This window comes from Corvus brachyrhynchos, unplaced genomic scaffold, assembly GCF_000691975.1.
Source record: "Corvus brachyrhynchos isolate BGI_N302 unplaced genomic scaffold, ASM69197v1 scaffold97, whole genome shotgun sequence".
NCBI classification, from domain to species: domain Eukaryota; kingdom Metazoa; phylum Chordata; class Aves; order Passeriformes; family Corvidae; genus Corvus; species Corvus brachyrhynchos.
The window spans coordinates 1334162-1356896 of record NW_008239758.1 but is presented as its reverse complement, the minus strand read 5'-3'; the positions used below and the strand labels follow the sequence as shown (position 1 = coordinate 1356896).

General features: G+C 38.6%; 1 protein-coding gene across 1 annotated transcript; it reads right to left on the bottom strand.

Moving 5' to 3' along the window:
• Positions 1-1663: 1663 nt before the first annotated feature.
• On the bottom strand, positions 1664-22729 carry AP4E1 (adaptor related protein complex 4 epsilon 1 subunit). The gene is made up of 20 exons (XM_008640017.2): positions 22386-22729; positions 21397-21520; positions 19217-19290; positions 17235-17356; positions 16272-16431; positions 15602-15768; positions 14959-15032; positions 12732-12854; positions 12534-12643; positions 12129-12268; positions 10763-10875; positions 10495-10613; positions 9486-9788; positions 8796-8910; positions 8298-8433; positions 7403-7664; positions 6090-6665; positions 4552-4736; positions 3705-3862; positions 1664-3262 (listed from the first exon to the last, which is right to left on the bottom strand). Exons 2-20 carry the CDS (start codon positions 21512-21514, stop codon positions 3102-3104), a joined length of 3216 nt encoding a protein of 1071 aa, XP_008638239.1. The 5' UTR covers positions 21515-21520; positions 22386-22729; the 3' UTR covers positions 1664-3101.
• Between the last annotated feature and the right edge of the window lie 6 nt (positions 22730-22735).

Sequence of the window (22735 nt, the reverse complement as noted above, 5' to 3'; positions counted from 1 at the left end):
TCATACTGCCATGTTGCACTTCCTCCCATTTTCCTGCCAAAGTGTTGGTTTCAATCAAAATACCTGAAAATACTTGGGGTGAGGAGGTAGAAGCTGACAAAACAGTTGCAATATGGGTCCAATACAATCACTTTGCTGCTGACTCCCAGATGTCCAGAACTCCCGGGGCACACAGCAGTAGAACAGTGAGGCCTGCTGGTAGCTAAGGGTTTGCTCCAGTCTCTGCTAACCTGCCAGTTCAGCAAGGTCCCTATAGACTGACGGGCCTCTGGTTGCCTCTTGGACAAACTCCTTCATGCAAACTGCTCCTGTGCTCTCTTCCTTCTAGCCTGCTTCTGTGCACCCTATTTCCCTTCCTGGAAAACAGGTTCATCCTTCAGGATCGACCAAGTCACAAAGAGAAGTCATTACACCACTATGGAAGATGAGGATACTCATGACAGAATTTTCAATACAGAACTAGGTGGAATAATACTCCTTTGTAGAGTTACCTCTGCAGCTCTACTTCCAAGACAACCGGATGACGGACTAAGATCAAGATTCCCAGCAGGGAAATGCTGAGGTTCCCCAGGGCCTGAGCTCCCCACCTCAGCCAGGACTCCTGCCCCACAGCAGCAGCTTTGTTACCCCAAACAGCCTCGTGGCTCAGCTCAGAGCTGCAGCCACCTTCGGTTCAGCCAAAGTCACACTGCCCAAGCTCCCAACTCCATAGCAAGGGCTTCTTATGTTCACACTGCACTTACAAATATGCTCTTCCTGTCACCTATGACCAACAAGAGATACTGAAATCTCCTGTGATGCCTAAAAACAAAATCACAATCTGGCAGTATTCCCAAAAAAAGGACTGGATAATGTGAGCTGGCACACAGAATGCTGTTTAAAAAGTATAGTCCTTCCCTGTTCTGATATCTATCTCCAACTGAGACACATGACATTTAAATTATTAATGGATTTAAGACTTCTGTGATGTTACAGTCTTAATCACTGTTCAGATGCAAAGAAAAAATTAAAATAGAAACTAGTTCTTGATATGCAGAAACACTGCTACATATGGTGGAAGAGAACATTTAACAAGTATCAAACTGATTTTTTTAAAATAAAACTGAGTTTTATTAAACTGCAAGAAATGCAAATATGGTGATAGATTCAGAACAGTATTTGTTGGGCAATCCAAAAATAAAGACTGACATAGGTACAATTCCCTGCAAACTCCTTTAAGTGATGTTACCATAAAGCAATTAGAATCAGAATACTGACACCCTAACACACACTATTCATACAGTGAAAACAGTTACAGAGAACATTACATGAACAACAGAAGGCATTGTTGTCTTTGCTGTTCTTTAAACACCAGGACATTGAACATCTCCTTGCTGAAATGGTTTAAATGCATAGGCCACAAACAGATACTTGTATTAGAGTTCCTATGATTACAGAAGTCCAATTGCATAACACAAGTCTGATTTACCAGCAGGGAAATCATCTGCTGGAAATTATTCCACTATAAATCAGTTTTCATTTATATAAACTGTCTTGAAGTGCCAAGTAAACATTGAAGTATGCAGAACATTAAATATATTTACAGGTTCAGTGCACTTTAAATTCCTCAGTAAGAGGGTACTGAAACAATAAAAAAGGAGGTTTGCTTGGATCATTACACTTGTGATAACAAAGGTAGCTGGACTTAAAAAAAAAAATAGCTATCAGCACATTAACATTCTTACAACGATTCCATGAACGTTCACCAAATGTCAGCAAAGTAAAAGAATATTTTCCTTTACAACCAGTACTTAACAGGCAAGAATCAGTAATGCTGAAATACAAGTTTGCTTATCAAACACACGGAGGAGAGAATTCCACTACAGAATCCCTTCAGACCGTGTCTGAACTGTGTGTACCACCTCAGATGCTTAAACAGAAAACATGACCAGCTATAAATAATAATAACCAGTACTACTTTTCATTTAACATCTAAATAAATTAAGATTGCTGGATTTTCAAGGCTGTGAGGTTACTTCAGGAAGAGGAGAGAATCTGTTCAGACACATTTTCCACGTTTGCTGCTCTGATTTAATCTCTCATGCTTTGCTGCAGTTCCCAGGCATGCACACACAACACAGCCACATCTCTGCAAGTCAGACATTTGATGAGTCATACTGAGGCTATAAATAATTAGAAATAAAAATAAATTGAAGTTTTTCCCTTGTGAATTTTCATGCACAGGGATTTTGGCCAGATTAAATTTATAGGATGGACTGGAAAAGCAATGAACATGTTCACTACCCAACAATCAAGGAGTCAACATGTCCACAGCCAAGTGCCCCCAGCTCATCTCAGACTTGATCCACATGGAACTTCATTTTAGACATGCACAAATACTCACAGACCCCTTTGGAAAGGGAATGAGACTGAAACATGGGGCAGGAAGAACTGCAGACAGGAACTAACCTGAAGGGCCTCAGATAATCCCCCAGGAGGTGCTTCCATACAATTTCACATGCCTGACTCCTATCAAAAACTTGTTTAGATGTTATCACTTCCATGGTAAATATCAAAGATCATGGGAAGTGTTTTGCTCCCTAGAATATTTTAACTGTTTTAAAACCATGCATTTGCTGCTACATAATTTATTTTATATAACCACCAATATGGGTCTTGTTGCCAGCAGTACTTAAAAATAGCTTTAGAAAAATTATCAAAATAAAATTAAACTGATAAAACTGATCAAGTCTGACCTCATAATGGAAATACGTTTTCTTCAAAATCATATTGAAGTAGTTGCCATGAGGAATAAGTGTTGGCATCTATAAAAGCTGCGTAATAAAAATAAATACTTTCAGTCATTTACAACAAAATTAATATACATTTCACACAGGTAACAATACTTTAACATACTGTACAGTCCTGAGCATGTTTTTGCAGGGGTAATTTAGGTCATCATTCTTCCCCCACAAGTCCACTTGGACATTGCCAGCTGGAAGAAAACTTTTAATACTTCAAGAAGCAGTATCTTAGTTTAGCTTTGGTAATTATCTGTGCAACTGTATAAATCTTTGATTTGCTTTCACACACCAAATAGATTAAGGCAGGCAGTATTGTTCTCAGGATTCCTCCATCACCTTCTGACACTGATAGAGCAAACCATCTGGAAGAGCAGCACAAGGGGATCTGAACCACAGGGCCAGCATCCCTGAGTGAGTACGGCAGTGCAGCAGGCAGGGCACAGATGGCAGGAGCTGGCAGGCCAGTATTCCCTCATTACCTGAGAGACCACAGAAAAAAATGAGGTAACAATTAACTAACAATTGCTACAGTAGACTTCATAGAAAACACATCTTTCACACTCCATGTCCGCTGTTTTCCCCTACCCTTACCTCTAACTCATGGAACACATCACCACAAACCACGCCAAAATCCCAGCTTCTATTTGTCATACAGCTTCATTCCCTTTTTGTCCTGTCCAAAACTCTTCCCAGTGCAAGTTTTCTCCCTTGCAAAATCCACTGTTTGCTGAACACTTGTACCTTTACATCACCTCCCCACAGACCCCTGAGTGAGGCAAACGAAGTCCCTGGGACACCAGTCCTGCGTTTACCATGCTCCCAAACATTCTCTGCCTTAACCTGTAAGATACTCACTCCCATGCACTTGTTTTCCTGGGACAAATTACCCTGTGAGCAACCCTACAGCATACTTTCACTTACCTATAATGTCAACTCTGTGGAGTTTCAGCTTCTGTTGCAGTGTATCCAGGGCTGCTGAAAGGGAGCCTTGGCAAGATGACATTTTTATATTCTGTTTCACATCATTGGAAAGGGATAACCACAGCTTCCCAAAGTCTTCTGTAGTCATTTCCATTGGCCTAAAAGGAAGTTCACCACATTTCTTAGCCAAATAATACATGTAAGTCAGGATATAGTTGGTCTCAAATAAACCCCTGTACCCAGAAGCAACTGGACAATAGAGCACACAAGCAGTAAACATGTATTAGTCTAAACAAACCCCTCCTTTTTCGTCCTTAACATTTAAAAAATGTTTCTATTCCTTGCTTTAGATTTCTAAATTCAAAAAAAAATTAATTTACTTCACTTCAAAAGAGAAGTCTGCTGGACAAAGGATATTTGTTTTTTCTTACTCCTAAAATAAATGCAGTGTTCAAAAATGAAAAGAATAAGCCTTCTTCCTCTGCAAAAGTTGTCAGCCTTCTCATACCATGTTCTGGTCTCTGCACTCAAACCACTTGTTTCCTCTTGACACGTTTACATTTTGCCATATTTTAAAGCAGCAGGTCCTTCTGTTCTCTGTTCTGTTAGCCTCCTCAAAAACAGCTACTGTCAATATTCTCCCTGCATTTGTACTTCTTGCTGGAACTTTGCCCCTTTTTTGCAGGTGTAAAATAACCCTTTATTATCCTGAACAGCCATCTCAGATTTGAATTAGCTGCTCAAGGTGAAGCCTTGTATTTTCATAGTCAATACCCAAACCATCCTACCTTGTCTAATATTGAGTTGAATACAAGTGTTTTTAAAAAGTGCAGCTTGTTTTATTTACCTGATGAAGTCCATCAATGATAAAGTTACTGAAAATTCAAGGCGAGTTTCCATCTCTGACTGGTAATTAACAGAGCCAGAAAGAATTCCCTGTGTACAGACTTTGCTCATCCTCACATACTTCTGGCAACGTTCCACACTTTGAGCTTCAATTACAGGAAACTGGGAGGTGGCACTCTCCAAAATCTATATAATGTCATAGAAGGAATACAGAATATAAGTCTTGCTGTCAAGTTGTGCAAGTGATTCAGATACAGCTATAAAACTGTGTAAGTGCCTTTTATTTCTGTTGATTTTTCTTGGAGTATTTGACAAGTGAACAGAGCTACCATTTCTCAGCCCTCATGAAGGATAAATCAATCATTTACACCTACAAACATGCTATGAGATGCATAACACCAGTGAAATGGATCTCTTTCTGACAACTGGACTCTCCCAGCTCCAAAGAACTGCACCAAGGACCTGAATTCTGTAGCTCAGTCCCAAAATAATCTAATATACAAGCAAACAGCATTGCAACATAGCTCAAACTATATGCTAAAAGCAAGAAGTTGAGATAACATCCCGAATAAAAAGGAGGATTTCTAGATTACTCAGCAGTCTCTGGCTCTCAAAACAAACTGGTAAGAGATTCTATCCATGGTGGTGGTCTGGGTGGGAAGTTAAGTGAATTACAAGAAAAATCTAGACATGAGATACCCGCTTTCTATCAATGCCAAGACAAGTTTGATTCAAGTCAGAAATGGAAAGGGAAGGAACTCCATAACCAATTAGCAGTTCCTTGATTAAGTCAATTCTAAAAGAAACAATGCACTTAATTCTTTTTATCCAGTTATCACTTGCTGAGTTGATTAATTATTCCATGCTTCTTTTAGCAAAGTCTGTGGATAGTCATGCCAACTGGCAATTCCTAAATATCTTTCCAAATATTTAAATAAAGTTTTAATTTGACTGTAACATGCTTTTATCAATCATACTTAAATCCCTAATGTAGCCAATGTAAAAAAACAAACTAACCAATTCCTCTGTACCATCAACTAAATGCATGAGAATGAACCATGCCTTTGGAAAAAAAAAAAAACCTGAAGGAAGCTTACACAAATTTGGTGCCAGGAAAGCATCACGTTTGCCTGTCAGGTAAATACAAATGAATGCACAAGCACAACAGCCACACAGGCAAAAGCAACAAGTGAGGTGAACTTAAGTCATACCAATCCAAGCAGGACAAGTTAGGCTGGCACTTGGTTTAGTCTTTGCATTCAGAATGGAAAAATCACACATATTTGTTATACAGAGGCAAACAAAATCAAGGTGAATTGAAAAGTGAGCCTCTCACTTTTATAGCCAATGACACTAAATTTATAGTGGAATTTCTTTCACCACCCTTTAAAAATGTGTGTAATAGCTGTACCACAAGGTTTTAAGGAAATACTTTGGAAAAAGGCATGACTATTAAACCAGACACTGCACAGTTTAATGCAAGCAAAAAGCAAGAAGTTCCAAGTGAATTTAAAATACAATGGAAACAAAGTTTCTTACCTGAAAGTGTTCTGTTTCTTCAAACACTAAGTTCACAGCAGTAAGTGCAGAAGTGGTTTTATTTGAAACAAAAACAATGAGCAACAAAGAGTCATCTGTCCACACCTTACATAAATGCAGAGCTAAGGCATCACTCTGACAAAGTCCCACTACCTCAGAGTGAGGAAGCTCTTCAAGTTCTTCTGGTAAGGAAGGGACCAATGGTGTTTCCCTGGCACTTCCACATTGAGCACTTGGAGAAGGCTGAAGAATTTCAATGTTGCTAGCAGCAAACAAAGATGACTGTGACAGCCTGTTAGCTGAAAGTCTGTCATCCAGCACAAATTTTCTGAGGGACTGAGGTGTTTCAAATGCTAAATTATCTTCTACAATATCTGAAGAACAAGGGGAGGCTTTCCTTAACCTTGTGTGTGTACTTCCCTCACAGTCTTCCACGTTAGTAGGTACTGTATCAAGTAAGGGACCAAAATCTGAAGCAGCACTGTTTTGGAAGTCTGATGCCTCCTCACTCTGTTGAGTTTCATTTATCTTTGATTTCCTTTTGAACTTCTGAGTAGCTGTGTCTGCTTTCCCCATCTGAAAAAGGAAAGAGAAAAAAAAAAAAAAAAGGGTGGAAAAGTTTGTAGCAACCAGTTGTGTTACTGCTAATACCATGAAACAGTGAGGAGGGACCAAGGAATCAAAACAGATGACAAATACAAATAGATTCCAGAGATTTTAATGGAACCAGGCTTTTGCTGGATCTCTTACAGAGTACTGAATTAGCTTATAATGCAAAATGACTCTAGATTCTCTTAAACTAAAAGCTCTTATTAAAAGCTAAGCACAGGTAAAGTTACTGGTTAACTGCTGCTAAGTGCCAAGATTTGAGCTGGCTAATATGATGCCCAGTCTTAAAAATATTACCTAATCGTGAATTCTTCTGTGTTCCACATATTACCATGCATAAATTAAAAATGGCCTTGACATAGGGTGTCAAATTCCAGCCTCACATCCAAATGAACGGTGACAGCTCTGCAAAGCTGGGTCAAGGAGCAGTTGTTCAGGAAAACTGACACTAAAACTTGGAGCACAACATGTAAACAAAGGAAAGTTCTAGTTACCAAATCAGACCTGCTCCAGAGATTGCTTCATCAAGCTGTTTCAGGTTTCAATAAATTATCACACTGCGAAAGTACTTCTCAGTAGTTTTTCGATGACTTGGGGGGGGTTTCTTACCACTAATTTGATCTCCATTTGCATACAGGTATCTATAATTTTAAGTAAGACTATATGTACACTTTAAACTGTTAAATCTCAAAAAAATCACTTACCAGGCTGACACCAGCACTTGATCCCAGCCCAATGAACAAAGTTGATGCTAACTGCTGCTTCTCTTTGTCTTCCTCGGAGAGGCTGGCACCTTGACCAGGCTGAAGTGCAGGAGGCTCCCCGACCTGCCCTGCTAATAAACTGCCACAAGGCACTGTTTGTGGCTCATCTCCTTTCCCTTTTCCTGCTTTGTTTTCTTTCTTTGGAAGGTTTCCTTCTTTCCCCCACAGCTTGCGTACTCCCTCAAGTTTCAGAGTATTTGTCCTAAAAAGGCAAACGAAACAAAGCAGGATCAGCCATATGAACAACATGTTCCTAAAAACATGCCAACACTCAAACCCATTCACTACTTTGGTACTTTGACAGACAAGAGTGAGCAGTAAAATATAAAGATTCTGGAAAGGTTTACTGTATACCAGTTTATGAGAGCATAAATGAAGTTAATAATTTGTATGAAACTATGGACATGGAATTGATGTGTAGTGCACTAAAAATAAAAGGAGCATCTTACACTGCAAGTCATAGCCTCACTTTTACCTAAAAAGAGTATCCTAAAGGGACTTTATTGTAATGCCAATAAAAGTAAGTGTACCCTGTAAGAAAAAGAAAGAAGGCAGAAAAAATAGTTAACAATGTAATAATTAGGCAATCCTGTCCCAATTTTAGTGCATTAACTATCACCTAAGCTGTAGTCTGTGAAGAAAGTGGAGAAAAGTCTGACCACATCAGCCGTTTCCCTAGTTATTCCTGCCCCCACCTGATTTTCTTCGTATGTGATAGGGGTTTCCAAGTTCAACTGCATTCCTTCTAGTTCCATGCAATGAAGCAACAAAGACACATGATACTGACAAGAACAGAAGCTTCAAAGTACTTCACTTCATACACAAATTAACTCACTCTTTGTGCCCCGTCTCAGCACTATTTGCAGATGTATCAGAGCCAAAAGATAAACCAGTGGGGGACTGTCTGCCAGTGACACCGGATGAGGACACACTTGAAGCAAAGGACAATCCATAAGGTTCAAAATTCAGAGCTGCAAGACAGACAATCTTAAATTACAAGGAGGCGTAAAAAAAAGTAAGAACGAAATCTATTTTCTGAAAATAGATATCCCTGTACTGCTGGACTTCACAGGCTCTCACTTTGATAATCCCCATAAATTTCAAATCTATAGACCAGCAAGGATTACAGTAAGACTTTCTCACCTGCAGAACAATCTATATACATCAGCTAGATAGAGGTGGAACTAAAATTTAAGTCGAACTTAGCTGTTGACTACACACAAGAGCTGCATTAAGACACTATTATTTTAAGAAGATAAATTAACTGTACACTTAAATCGTTAATACTTATCAGGTAATTTACCAGTATTAAATAAATGCAGTAAACTGTCACCTTTTTCCTGAGAAAGTTTCTCCTCTTGTCTCTGGTGATGAGGCTTATATGGTGCTGCACCACGAGCAAGTCCCTCAGCCACAAACCCATCCAGAAAAGATAAGGAAGCATCTACCTACACAGAATTAAAAGGAATGAAAAGGCAATGAAAATATTTGCTTCATGTGAGCCTGACGTTACCAGAAGAATATCGTGTCTTATCAGCAGATCAGGATCTTCATCTCACATCTCCCATATCTACCAGTAAAGATGGTGTATGGACAGAATCTTTTCCATCATTTACTGTGGAAATGTCATGGTCAAAATAAGTCATTTTCCAATAGGAGGCAAACCCTTTGAATTCAAAAGTACTGTATCACTAAAGCAGGCCTACCTCATCTTTGAAAAAACAAAAGACGACTAAAAGACAAAAAAGACAACTAAAAATAAACCAGTGTATGAGATGATAGTTTTGCTAAAAGCTACTCCAGCTTACTTAACTAAAACACCATGGCTCTTTATCTTTCTGTACAGAGCACCATGATACATCACACATGCCTGAAAAAGTGCTTCTGAAAGCTCACTTTAAGCAGACTTGCACCCAGTGAGAACTGCAAACACCATTCATTTTGGAAACACCTTTTTACCAAAATATTCAGCCCCCTGAACTACAAAGAGGTTCATGAAAAACACCCATGGTAAGTGTCTTACCACCAGGTCATTGCAGCTAGCATCAAATGGAAGCAAGCTCTTCATCAGTGCTTTGTCTTCACACAGATGCTTCAATTCAAAGGCATATTGTCTCAGGCATGTATCCAGAGAGCTGCTGAGTTCTTGGATTAGTTCATCCACTGTTTTTGAGCAGGAGGTGCGTGAGGCTATCTTGGTGACTGCAGCCATTATCCACGCTTTAGTTTCAGAAGTAACAAAAGTCTTCTTCAGCAGACTGTGCAGCTTTGTCAAAATAACTTCTGGATCAACATCTGTAACAAGACTGAAATATTCTCCCAACACCTATTTACAAAGAACACACAGAATATGCATTTAGTTACACACAGCAGTGCTTTCAGTTTTGAAATCAGAATATAGTACTAACTAACACAATAAAATCCACCTCACATTCAAGAAACTATTATTTAAGCATGTTTCAAGTTATTTCTTTACCATTTTGTGTTTTAAATGTCAAAGGGTTGAAGTGATCTTTGTGTTTACCTCAACAGATTCCAACTTTTAGCTTTTTAAAAATCAAGTAACTGTCTTGAAAAGAAAGCTAAACATAACTAGGCCCTGATAAAACACCATTTCCTCGAACTGCAGCCTGTCCCTGGGCTGGAAGCTGAAGCTTCCCCAAGTGTCAGGTAACACCAGCATAGCACTTGGCCAGTCATTTGCAAGGCTGCAAGTGCATTTCACAACCACATCTGGCTCATTTGGATGAAGACAGAAAGGCTCTCAGTATGCAGTCAGATTCAGGTGGCTGCTAAACCATTCCAACAATCACCTGCCTTACAAGGAGCAAGTCAGCTTTTCCACAAACCACAAGTGAATAGTCCTCAGTCACTGAGGATCCTGGTCACTAAAAGAGACTTCAGCATGTCAGCCTGAATTCAAGTAAAAATGACTAAAACCAAATGTTTAATAAACAGTTATTAAAAACATTATCACCTTTGACAGCTTCCTCAAATATGTGTATGGAATTCTGACCATGTGTCTACCTTACCCAGCTCATAACTTGAAGGAATTTCTGTGGATACAATTTATCTTCCTCTTCAAGTAATGCTAAGTAAGACTGGACTGCATACATCCGTAGCTGATGATCTTCCTTTCCATCATCAAATCCTAGATAGAAAACAACACAGTTTCCCTGAAACACAAATAACACGTCCTACCAAATATTTCAAAGTACATTTTAAGAGGAAAAAAACCAAAACAAACCAAACAGATTATTAAGGAACGTGTCTAATTCTTCAGGGCATGCAGGGAGTTACCTTCAGCCAAGAGCCTCAGAAAGTTGTTTGGGATATCAGAATGCACAACATCACCTCCAACTGAGAACACAGCATTCATTGTCTGGATGAACCACTCGTTGTTAGGGGCATACGTGTCCAGATGTTAAGGAATGAAATGCTAAGGCATAACTTTTTCTTTCTTATTTAGTGTATTTCCTAAGGAATGCCCAATTGTGATCTCCCCAGTAAGCTGGGGATCTGATGGGCAAATATCAGCTCCATCTAAGTAAAGAGGAAATATTCCTGTATCTTTTAGCAAGTATTTCCTGTAAATGTCATGATAACTGGTGCTAAGTTAGAAAAGTCTTAAGTTACTGCTCTGTTGAAAAAGTTAAGTTTATGCAGGCCTCACACACTATGAACAGATACGTTCACATCTGTCCTACTCTATTTTAAGCTCACACTTATCCTGTGCTAGGCTTCCAGATAATCTTTTGTTTACCCAGCATCACTTGATCAATGACAAAAAAACTGCTCTTTTCAGCAGTGCTTTGCTAATGATTTACCAATTTTACAAAAACATTCTGAAGCACTCCACAGAAATCACCACTGCTTTTTTTAATATATTTAACATTTGATCAGCCTTTGCCAACTTTGTAAGTTGGCTTCTGCCTTCTCTCAGACAAGTCCTGAAAACCCACAGTTAATGAACGGAAATTTTTAACAGTACAGAATTTTCAGTGTTATTGCATTATTTTTGCATACTGCAGGACAACAGAGCTTTTTTTGGTACACTGCTCCATGCCAAGCAGTGTACAAACAGGATGACAAGGCAGCTCCGTTATAAAGAGCTTATAACTCAAGTTATCAAATAAAAAACAAACAGAAAATCAGGCAGTGGCAGGTCTAACAGTAATGCCCATCATAAGCCAAATCCCTAATCATCACTTCCATCTTTTTTGGCATTTTTAAAAAATCTTTTCTTCATTTCCATCGAAGTGTGCTATTGCTAAAATCCATACACCGATGAAGAGCTCGATCAGGGAAGATCAGTCCCACAACTACAGAACAGCACTTCAGGTAGCACTGAGATATCTCTATACAGTGGTATAAGGTTTCAAAGTCCAAATTTAAAACCACAAGGTTTCAATGGTAAACTCCAAAGCCAAAAGCTGAGTGCAATTAGTTTCTCCCAGTGAAATACAAGAAACACTGTAGTCATTTTTGCATGTGCTTTCTTTTGCATTTGAAAGGATGGAAGGCACAGCTCTAACACTTCCTACTTCACAAGATCATGACAGATGCTTTGATAGGTATCAGTGCTACATGTGCCTGAGTTCAGACTGCAAAGTTTCAGAAAAATAAAAGGATATTTCTCAGCTAGTTCAGAAAAATAAAAGGATATTTCTCAGCTAGGTCTGCCACTTTGCCAACTAAGTTGATGACAGCATATTCTTCTTTGCTTTCTTTTAAGTAGTCAAGCATCTTCTGAACTATGACAACTACATTCTGTCCATTTGTAATCCTATAGAGAAGCTCTAAAGTCTGAAAGAGAAAGCAAAAGAAAAAAAAATGGTTCTGATGACTCAAAAAAGGAAGCAGGCAAACATCAGCTTTAGTACACTGCCAAACTAAGTAACTATTCTTCAATGAAATACACTGCTTATCTACACAGCTTGTCACATTAATACTGTTTGTAACTGCTCTCTCACAGTTAGGGAAACATAACAGTTTTACCCTTCTCATTTTACAAAACTTATCACCCATCTTAACAATTAACTGCATTTTTGACATTTAGAAATTCACTGACCTCCCTTTTAATAATGGGATCCGGATGGTCCAGACATTCAATTATTGTCATCTGGTGCTGAAGTGCCAGATTTGGATCCTGCTGGATAACATAGGTCAGAGCCTTTAAACCTGGAATGGAAGTGATTGCAAGTGATACAAGGCAATGCTACCACTATGGCCAAATTAAAGACAGCATAATGAAATCAGGCATCCTTACCTAAGTATTTCAAATTAATTTTGGGTGACAAAACAAATTTTCCAATGCACTTGGCAGCCTTTTCAAGTAATTCAGATTTGGGATAAATGGTATAAATTGTTTGGACACATTCAAACAAGATGGCTGCAGGAGGAAAAGACACATAATTAATGTGTATTGAATACTTCTATAATCCAAAAATTTTTAACAAACAAACAAGCTCAGTGACTGCCTCAAAGGACTACAGTGCTGTCCCACTCCCACCAAATGTAACCAGAGAGTACCATCTGACACAAGGAAAAGCAGGGTGAAAGTCTATCTCCTTTAGTGCATACATATTTTAATTAGCCCTTGCCACTGTGCATACAACTTTCTGTCCTTAAAGTTCTTCCAACCCAGAAGTCTCCTACAGCTGCTCAAGGCACTGGACTGGGACGGTCTTCAGAAAGCCAATAAGCAACTATAAAGGATTTGAGACAAATTAGTTTTGATAACTCATACCATTTCTTAGCTACTACCAAGAGCCAAAATCATCCCAAGAATATTCCTGTTAAAAAAAAACCCCAATGAAAAATCAAAACACAAAACCAGGAAAAAACCCAGCAGCTTTGTACAGTTGTTTGAGAAAAATCTAGAAGTAAACTGAACAACACACAAAAAGTAATTAATCCTTTGTGGCAATAATTTGGGCAAAGGTTCAGACAGTGTTAGTCTCCCAACTTAATTAAGTCTTAAAATCGTGATGCAATTTTCAGTTGTTCTTCAGTCACTAACTGAACTGTCCAAAAGACAACCTCCTCTCTTCCTTAGGCATTACAAACTAAATCTGAGAAAGACTAGCACACAACAAAACTGCCTACAAGAAACATGCCAGAACCAAAGACTTTTTGTAAGAACGAGCAATCACTCAGAATTACATTTTTCTTTTGTCTGGGATTATCAACTGTAAGTTTATAAAATGCTTGCCATAGGTGAACAAGAACTACATACCTAAATTCTATGTCCTTGTACAAACCATAATGAACTGCCTACTTTGTCCCTTTAAGTGCTCAAAACAAATTTAATGTTTAACTCTTGGCAAGTGCAAACAATCTGTATTACAAGGCAACACACCTCCCAATAACTTATATGTTCTTGCCTAAAAGAACAGAAGCAATCAGCTGAATACTCTGAATGTCGGACAGATGCTTCCTCATTTATTATTTACTAAGAGAATACTTCCCCAAAGCTCCCCTTTTTATGGCAGTGAAGCTTACACAATGCTTTACAACAGATGTATGATGTAGGTGTTAGACATCTACAGCTTTCAGCCATGTTCCCTTTTTTTTCTTTTTTACCCCTCACTCTGTTTTAAGAAAGTCTCAATTTTCTTTCCATTCCATTAGCACAGGGACTTTGGCACATCTGCAAGGCTTTCTTTAGCAATAAAAAAATTGGAGGGGCAGGTTTTTCTAGTAGTGAAATAGCTCTTAAACGAGGGTTCTAGAGCATCAGAACTAGGGTTCTGGGGAGGTATTAGAACCTGGGGAGGAGAAGACAAAGAAAAAAAGACAAATAAATTGCTCAACTTTCTAGTAGGAAAAATTTAACAATGCAATTATTCCTTTTGCTTTAGTCTAGCAACAAAACCAGTTTTCTCTACTACAAAGATAATGAACCTCTACCAAAATGAACCTTCTGCTATGATTTAGAAGTTTTCAATTGAGGCATGTGCCAAAGACATCCTTTCACAGGCAGCACTGTCACTGAACTCTGGAGGTGTAACGTTTATGAGCTGTGCTCAGAGAAGCCCCACACAGCTGCAAAGAACTGACACTGTCCTTCTTGCACACCATCTGGTGCCTTTCCTGGGGCAGTGAAAAGATCTAAGCATTTCTAACACACAGAGATGCATCAGTAGGATTTTCTTCTGTTCCTTATTTCAACTTAAGCAATGTCCAATAAGAACTTTCAAGAAGGAGCTGACTTTCTGTGTCTAAGGGCAAGGTTAATGCAAACACAGGATAAAGGCTTCTGAGCCAATGAATTCCCTGTATATAGATGTGTTTTATTTCAATGATAAAAAATTTGTGCTGTACAGCAATGCATCATTTGTGGTACTATATACTAGTTGGACACTTCAGAATACACTTAATGTTAAGACTATAATTAGATTTCTCAAAAGTACTGTGTAAGTATTTTAGTACAATCACCTACTCATCTTCTACCTTTTCAAATATCGATAATTACATAAAATAACCTTACCCACCATATGTAATATTATGATTAATCTCGGCTCTTCTTAACGATTCATCGAGAACATCATACATCAATTCACTTGTCCTGTTTAAGAAAATATTTACAATTAATTGCAGCACTAATAAGCATGTGGTCTTATTTTGCCAAACAGTTCAAACACTATTACTGAAACCTGTAACACTTTATTCACATCCACAAATTTGCTTTAACACAGCAGAGCTCTATACCATGATCCTAAATGGCATTTAACAAGATGTTTGCAGCTTTCAAAAGAAACATTTACTAAATTATAAGAATAAGAACACTTCCCTCAGTGCTTGTATAAATAAAAAGATAAATAGAAAAAGGGTGACAGACAACTAGGACCTCACTAAATGGTGACAATTTAAAAATAACTGCGAAAATCTGGAGTAAAGCTATTTGGTAACATTGTAATACAAGTCACAGTAAAATTACATTTTAAGCATATTCCATAACAATCAATTGTTTAGACAATCCAGAAGCTAAAAAACCATTTTTTGCAGAAACTAATATGCTGTCTTGGTTAAAAACAAATCTGCAAGAATTTCAACACTGAAAGCCTCTTACAGTCTATGAGGTGCAGGCTGTGACTGTACCTTCAAACTATTAATTACAGAGAAAAATGTGGTTACCTTGGATCATCTTTTCCCAGCAGCCCCAATATTCTTAAAAGCTGAATTTGTAACCATGGTGCTGGCACACTGTGATAGTTGAAGTCAGCAGAGAGCTTTCCTCCCACCACCTGCTTCAGGATGGTTACAAAACTCCCAGTCAAGTCCTTGTATCCAGATGAGTTTTCCTACATAATGAAAATTAAATACAATTCAAATATTTCGATACAGCAACTCAAAAGTAAAAATAATCCTTACAATAATACTTACAACTCGAGTAAGATCAAAATAGCTACACTGATGGCTTCGTTTCTCTAAATCAGACTTCTACTCTCAACCCTCAGCACCCATGAGCTCTTCACTTTAAGCCTATGCTCTTTCCTCACATGTTTGCAAAGGGAGCAGGTATAACATTTACAAGGAAATTTCCCTTTAACTCACTGTAGGACTTAGACCCTCTGGCGAAGGACCCAGCGATGCTGAGCACTCGGATCCTGCCAGAAGTGGATCTGTCCAGCTAAATGGAGAGCTAGCAGAAACAACCGTAACACACGATCCCATAAATTAACTTTTCTAACTACTACAAGTGAGATTTTTCTGCAAAACTCTTGTAGAGCACACTGTGTATTTAAAATAAAAAATAAATAAAAATATCTCCCGAATTCGGTTGTGCTTCTAATTGTTTGCCTACCTTAATCATTTGAAGATAAATATGCAAAGAAGCAGCCATGACTCCAACGTCCCTATCACACAAGGCTTTCCGGAACTTATCATGGATGTGCTGAACTTGGTTAGGAGCAATGAGATAGAATTTATATAAAGCTTGAACAGCTTTTCTTCGGATAATTTCCCTGAAATGAGAGTTACACTTAATAAAATGAAGCTGCTTAGGTACTTCAAGTACTTGACTCTAGAAAAAAACTTGCCAGACCCCAGAACATTATGACCTGTAGAGATGAGAACCCATGTTTTACATATTGGTAGCAAATAACTTTGCAAATACCACCTAAGAGAGGAAGGGACAAAGCCAACTTTAAAGCTTAGTAGGGCTTGATGTCAGATTGATGATTTAAAACAATGTCCACCAAATAAACAATGAAATAGGCCATGACTAATCTGCTGTGGTCATACATGCAGCTCCAAAAAATACATGTCTAAAAGTTACTGAGTCAATTCATTCTGCAATTCCCTTTCTAACCAACACAACCATTATAGTATTTTCCTCTGTTTATGGGATATTGTAAACTACCAGTGAAACAAATCAAGGGTATGCACAGATAAACCTTTATCACAGTTTTTATAAAGAGCTTTATGAAAAAAGTATCAGTGAAGTTCAAGGATCCTGATCTGTTTCTCCTCCTACTCCACAAACACTTCTTCATGCACATTTGTTACAAGGACTCCAGCAAATAAAGTCTGTTACATTTACCTATCAAAACTGGCTATGAAAAAAAAATGCTACCTATTCAATACTCATTCAAGCTGCAAGTAAATGAGACAAGAATCCAAGAGAAATACAAGGACAGGATTAATTTCTAAAGGTGATGATTAGAAAAGACCACTAAGAGAAGAAACATCAGTTTACCAAAAGTACCTACAAAATTAAGTTATTCAGCTGTACAAGGCCATTTGAAATCCTGTAATGAATACATACTTAGAATGCTGAAGCTTGTCTTCTATTAGGGGCAGAACAGCTGGAATCATCTCCCGTGGAAAGATCTGGCTGACAACAGTTAATGCCATGCATACCTCTACTAGATTAGTGCTCTGTAAGTCCTGTTACAATCATAGGAGACAGTACATTTTTTCTTAGACTTTTAAACTCTGCACAGACATCCCCCAAATCTTTCACAAGCAGGCTGGCCCTCCCCCCCGCCACCCCACAGAGCCCACCCACAGCCAGCATCCTGTTCGTGTTTGAGAGGTGCCAGCTCTCACTGAGCTCATCGGGCTCTTCTCTTCCACAGGAAGAGGGCACAGGCAGCTCCTCACATTCATCATAGAGAACTACATTCATATTTTAAATATATGTGAGATTAACACATAGAGCTACAATCAATTTTTGTTTACTGAAATGATTGTAAAAAAACGTTGAGTCCCTGTTTGGATCAGGGAGATGAGTCACTTCCCACAGAATTCAATAGTACTCTCTACTGCCTTTGATCTAGCCAAAAGAATTTAAAAAGAGCAAGCTCAATAGTACTGCCAAGTACATATCTGTACCCTAAAATATTACTTACTTCCTAAGAAGCAAATGCAAATTACAAGTAACATTCTACAAAACTAAGAATAAAATCTCAGTCTGTCCCAAATACAATTAAAGTATAGCTCACTGTAACCTTAAACTAAAGAAGGATGGATGAATTTATTAATACAAGACTACAATCATTTTTCAAAACAAATTAAGTGTGTAAGATTTCCAGCTGATATAACTTGCTTTGTTCATCTCTCCCAGATCAGTTTCAGTCCTTATTTTGGTTTAGTTCTTTTTGAGTTTCAAGTCATATTTTTAAATATTATAGAACAGTTTTCAATCACAGCAACAAAATAAACATCACTTTCAATCTATAATTTCTGTGACTTTGGCCTACCACAATATAAAAGTAAACATTACAGAGGAAGAGTTATATTAAGTCGTAATTGCTCCATGTAGGAGACAGTAGTAACAGATTTTCAGTGGCACTCCAAAATGTATTTCCATTTTCTGTCAAAGTCATCAGATGAACTCAGAGAAGGCAACAGATACTTGCCATCAGCTAAAAGCCAAAGCTGACATTGCAAGATGCATGCATGGTTCCTCCTGGAGTTGAGAACATATACAGTTGGTACACTTATAAAGAAAAGTTTATTGCACACCTTCTTTGAGAAAACTTAAAATATGGCTTCAAGAGCAAGAACATAAAGACTAAATTAAAAAGGAAATGGAAGAGAAAGCCATCTCAGATTTTCTTTGCTAATCAAAGAAACAGCAACTTTAAGACAGGAAGACAAGTAATTAAATGTTGTGTGACAAAACAGGAAGAATTGGTCCAAGTTTAGTTTAGTTTAGGGGCTCCTCATCAGACTTGTGCTTCAGAACACTTCCATCAGTCCCTCAGTGCCCTTGGGTGGATCCCACCCAGCCCCATGGACGTGTGCATGTCTATGTGGTGTAGCAGGTTGCTGACATTTCCTCTGGGCAGGAAATTCTGCTCCTGTCCTCCAGCTGGGTACCACAGAACAACTGGTCTTACTATTAATGACCAAGACAAAGAAGGCATTGAGTATCTCAGCCTTTTACTCATCCTTTGCCTCTACGTTTCCCCCTGCACTCAATAGAGGATGGAGATTCTCCTTAGCCTGCCTTTTACTGCCAAGGTATTTATAAAAACATTTTTTATTGTCTTTTACAGCAGTAGCCAGATTAAGTTGTAGTTGGGCTTTGGCCCTTCTAATTTTCTCCCTGCATCACCCCACAACGTCCTTGTAGTTCTCCTGAGCTGCCTGCCCCTTCTTCCAGAGGTCATAAACTCTTTTTTACACCACACCCGTCACCACGCCCCAAGTTCCAGGCAAAGCTCTCTGTTCAGACAGGTCTTCTTCCCCACTGGCTCATCTTTTGGTTTTTTTCCCCCCCCCCCCCCAAAAACACTGTACCTTCACAACTGTGTTCACAAGTAGAAGTAGCAGCTCATGATTTTCATGTAGAAACAGAGAAACTGCCAAGTAACCTATAAAAGAAAGCAGCCTTCATTACTATTTTCAAGCAGTAAGAAACTTGAAGACAGAAACCTTAAGACTTTCTGTAACACAAGAAGAGTTAACCCAAACAATTACAGAAACCCAACAAAAAACTGTTGGATAACAGTTGCTCACATTTTAAATGTCAAGACTCCCTTATTTCCAGGCAAATCAGTAATATTTAAGCTGCAATAAAGTGCAAAAAATAACAGCTAAGAATTCATAAGTTTTGAGAAATAAAGAGATATTACAATACTTTTATAGCTACAGAGCAGTCAAGAGCACCATTATATTATAAATCACTTCCTGGAAAACTAATATTTTCTCTGCACAGAGAAGAGTACATTACTTCTAGACTACACAACACAAGTGCACTTCCTTATATCTGTTTCTTTTTTTGTTTTCAAGTAATAAAACATCTCTCCAAAGAAATTTTATATTCAACTTGGAATATAGAAAAGTATATTCACCATCCTAAGCCAAAAACTCCTTTGTTATTTCTTAACAACGAGGAAACCATTCCAGAACCCAGGAGAAGAAACACTTTTTCTTCAAGACCCCTCTCTCCTTTTAAACTATGGGACTTAAATGGGGGGTAGGGAGAGTGTGCTACCAGTTACAGCAAGAACTGTACTTCAGACAGATTTGAGAGAATTTTGGTTCATTCAGGGCTTGGGGATCAAAATGAACAACTTGAAAATGAATAACTGTATTGGCTGGGCTATCAGATTGATCTATCTGCTTATGATCATGGCCATGATCAGCTCAGCACAAAGACAGAGGTCACTCTCCTGAACTGAGGCTCACACTGGGTAAAGGAGTCATTCATTTTGATCAGCTCAACTGACAGTTCCTCAATACAAACTCTGGTATATTGCACCAAGAACTGACAAGATTATCCTCATGTACCATATATAATTGCAGAACAACAACAAAGAAAGAAACCAAAACTCTTGATAACACTCTTTTATCAGATCAAAGCTTATGGGCACTTTGTGTCTGGAGAACTTTAGGCAACCTACATTCAAAATTAAAAAAGGATGCTGCTTCACCAAACCTTTCTCAAAAAGAGCCCTAGTATGGAAGGTCTTAATCTGATTAATAACAAGACACACTGGCTCTTGACACTTACAGAAGTAACCAAGTTTTCTTCAAAACAGCTTATCACCTGCCTTCCCAGGTTTGGTAAAGACAAAATTTCTTAATCCCTACCAGAGCATCTGTACACTGGCTTTCATTACTCAGGGAAAAGCAAATTTAATTCATCACTTGTAATGGATTCTCTCAGAAACTCCAATACTTGAGTGGATGATCCAGATGAAACTCAAACAAAGGATATCAAACAAGCATATCCCGCAAGACACTGCCTTCCTTCTGTGCATGCAGACATGGTATTGCTTGGAGTTAAACCATTTTCTCTGCAAACAAGAAGAAATGTCTTCACTAGGCAGTTGAATCAGCAACTGCAAGGAAATTCTCCAGATGAGACAGGCTGACAAATACTTCAAACCACATCTACTGGAAACAAGTTAATGGCCACACTGGCAGGAAAAGAAATCAATCCCATGAAATTTCAAAGAAATCTGAACCAACCTTTAAGATTTCATCAGGAACTTCTGCCTCTATGCTGTAAGGGCCTCCCTATTTGCCTCATTCCCTACAACTCTTTCTAAAATAAAGAAAAAAATCCTACAAGCACCAAACCAGAAAATATTTGCCGGACAGAACCATCTTTGTCTAATCTTGTACTAGTACTTGGAAAAGAAACCAGATCCTGACAAAAACTGGTTTTCTGCTTGATGTGTTTAATAAATATTCTCTCAAATTATTTGTTTACTGGTGCCTTAATTGAAAACAATGAAACTACTGGTGACTCAAATTTCGTTTCCCCTGCCTTCTGTGCTGCAAGCACACACAGAGCATCTCACAAGCTAAGGATTCAGGTAATTTCAAAAAGTAACAGACCATGAAATAAGACCAAGAAAGCAGAGGAACATTTTAAGTAGGTCGTATTTTGACACGAACTATAAATCCTGAGAAACTTTAAAACTCAAGAGTTTGAGAACATTAAAAGGGCTACAGCTCCATACACGTACCAACTCTCTTCTCCAGCAGATTCCCTTGCTGGGCAAGCTTGATTGCGTGGATGTATCCAAAGGAAGACTCGTAGCCCAGCATTTCACAATAGATGAGTCTCACCATGCATTCTTTCATCAGTCTCTGAAATACCAGAAACAAATTATTGAAAATTTTAAGTCGGCCACGTTTTATGCTCTTCTTCACTGCTCTGCTGAAACAGAGAACTTTATCACTTTATCTCATAGAAACGCATCCACTCATGTGTTTTCTAAAATCTGGGTATTAGTAATTTTTTCTTTTGCCATGAACCTCTTCTGCAAAGCAATATTAAATTTCTGCTATAAAGGCAGAACACCCCCTATAGTACCCCTAAAATAGTTCTTATTTTGATTAGCATGCATGTGATCAACAGTAGATTAACTACGACCAACATAAAAAATATGAATTAGCTGAAGTATTATGATGATCACACTGTTAATACAATTTATTTTTAACCAGTTACTACCCTGACCTAGGATGGTTTCTTACTACATGCGACATAAAACTTTATTTTTCCCTTCAAAGATCCTCACTCATGGGACTGAGATATGCATTAACTAACTCAAACCAGAATACATCAGCTCCTGAAACTCAGACATGACAACAGTCCATACAACAAAGCACAGCTCCTTAAAGAGCAGAAACTAATTGTAAGAGCAATGTCAGCCTGCAAAGAGCATGATTTGATGGAAGCAGTTCATCAGCCAGCTTTGCTGTCTGCATTACTTCAGAAACTACACGATGACAGGCCCTGGGTGCGATATTGTTACAATTTATGCACATCAAACAGAACCACAGTCTTCTCACTATTTTAACCAGGCTGCAAAACCACATGTATTGGTGCTTTTTAATACTCATGATTAAATATCTATAATGCAAATAACCTGCACATCCACCTGTCAAAAAGAGTGAGAACACTGCTGTCCTTCACCTTCGGTGTGCTGCTCCACAGCCTTACAGAACTTACAAGTGTTGTGGTGGGGGCTGAAACTGTTGCTTTCAAACTGGTTAGTTCCTGCTGGATTAATTTTTCTTCTTCCTAGAAAAATTAAACTTGTTTTAATCTCGCAAAGATTTCACAGGCAGAACGTGAAAGAAGCGTCAGAGGAGACACGGCAATCCAGCAGTGCCCCACGCTCTCCTCAAGGCAGTGTGTACCTCACTCCGGGGCCGCTGGCTTCCAGCACGGCGCCCGTGCTGGCCCAGCCCGTGCCCCAGAGCAGCAGAACGCGGCCACTCACAAACACCGGGGCTTTATCGGGGCATTTATCGTGGGCTCCTGAGCTCAGCCCAACCCAGCCCCGCGACCGAGGGGAG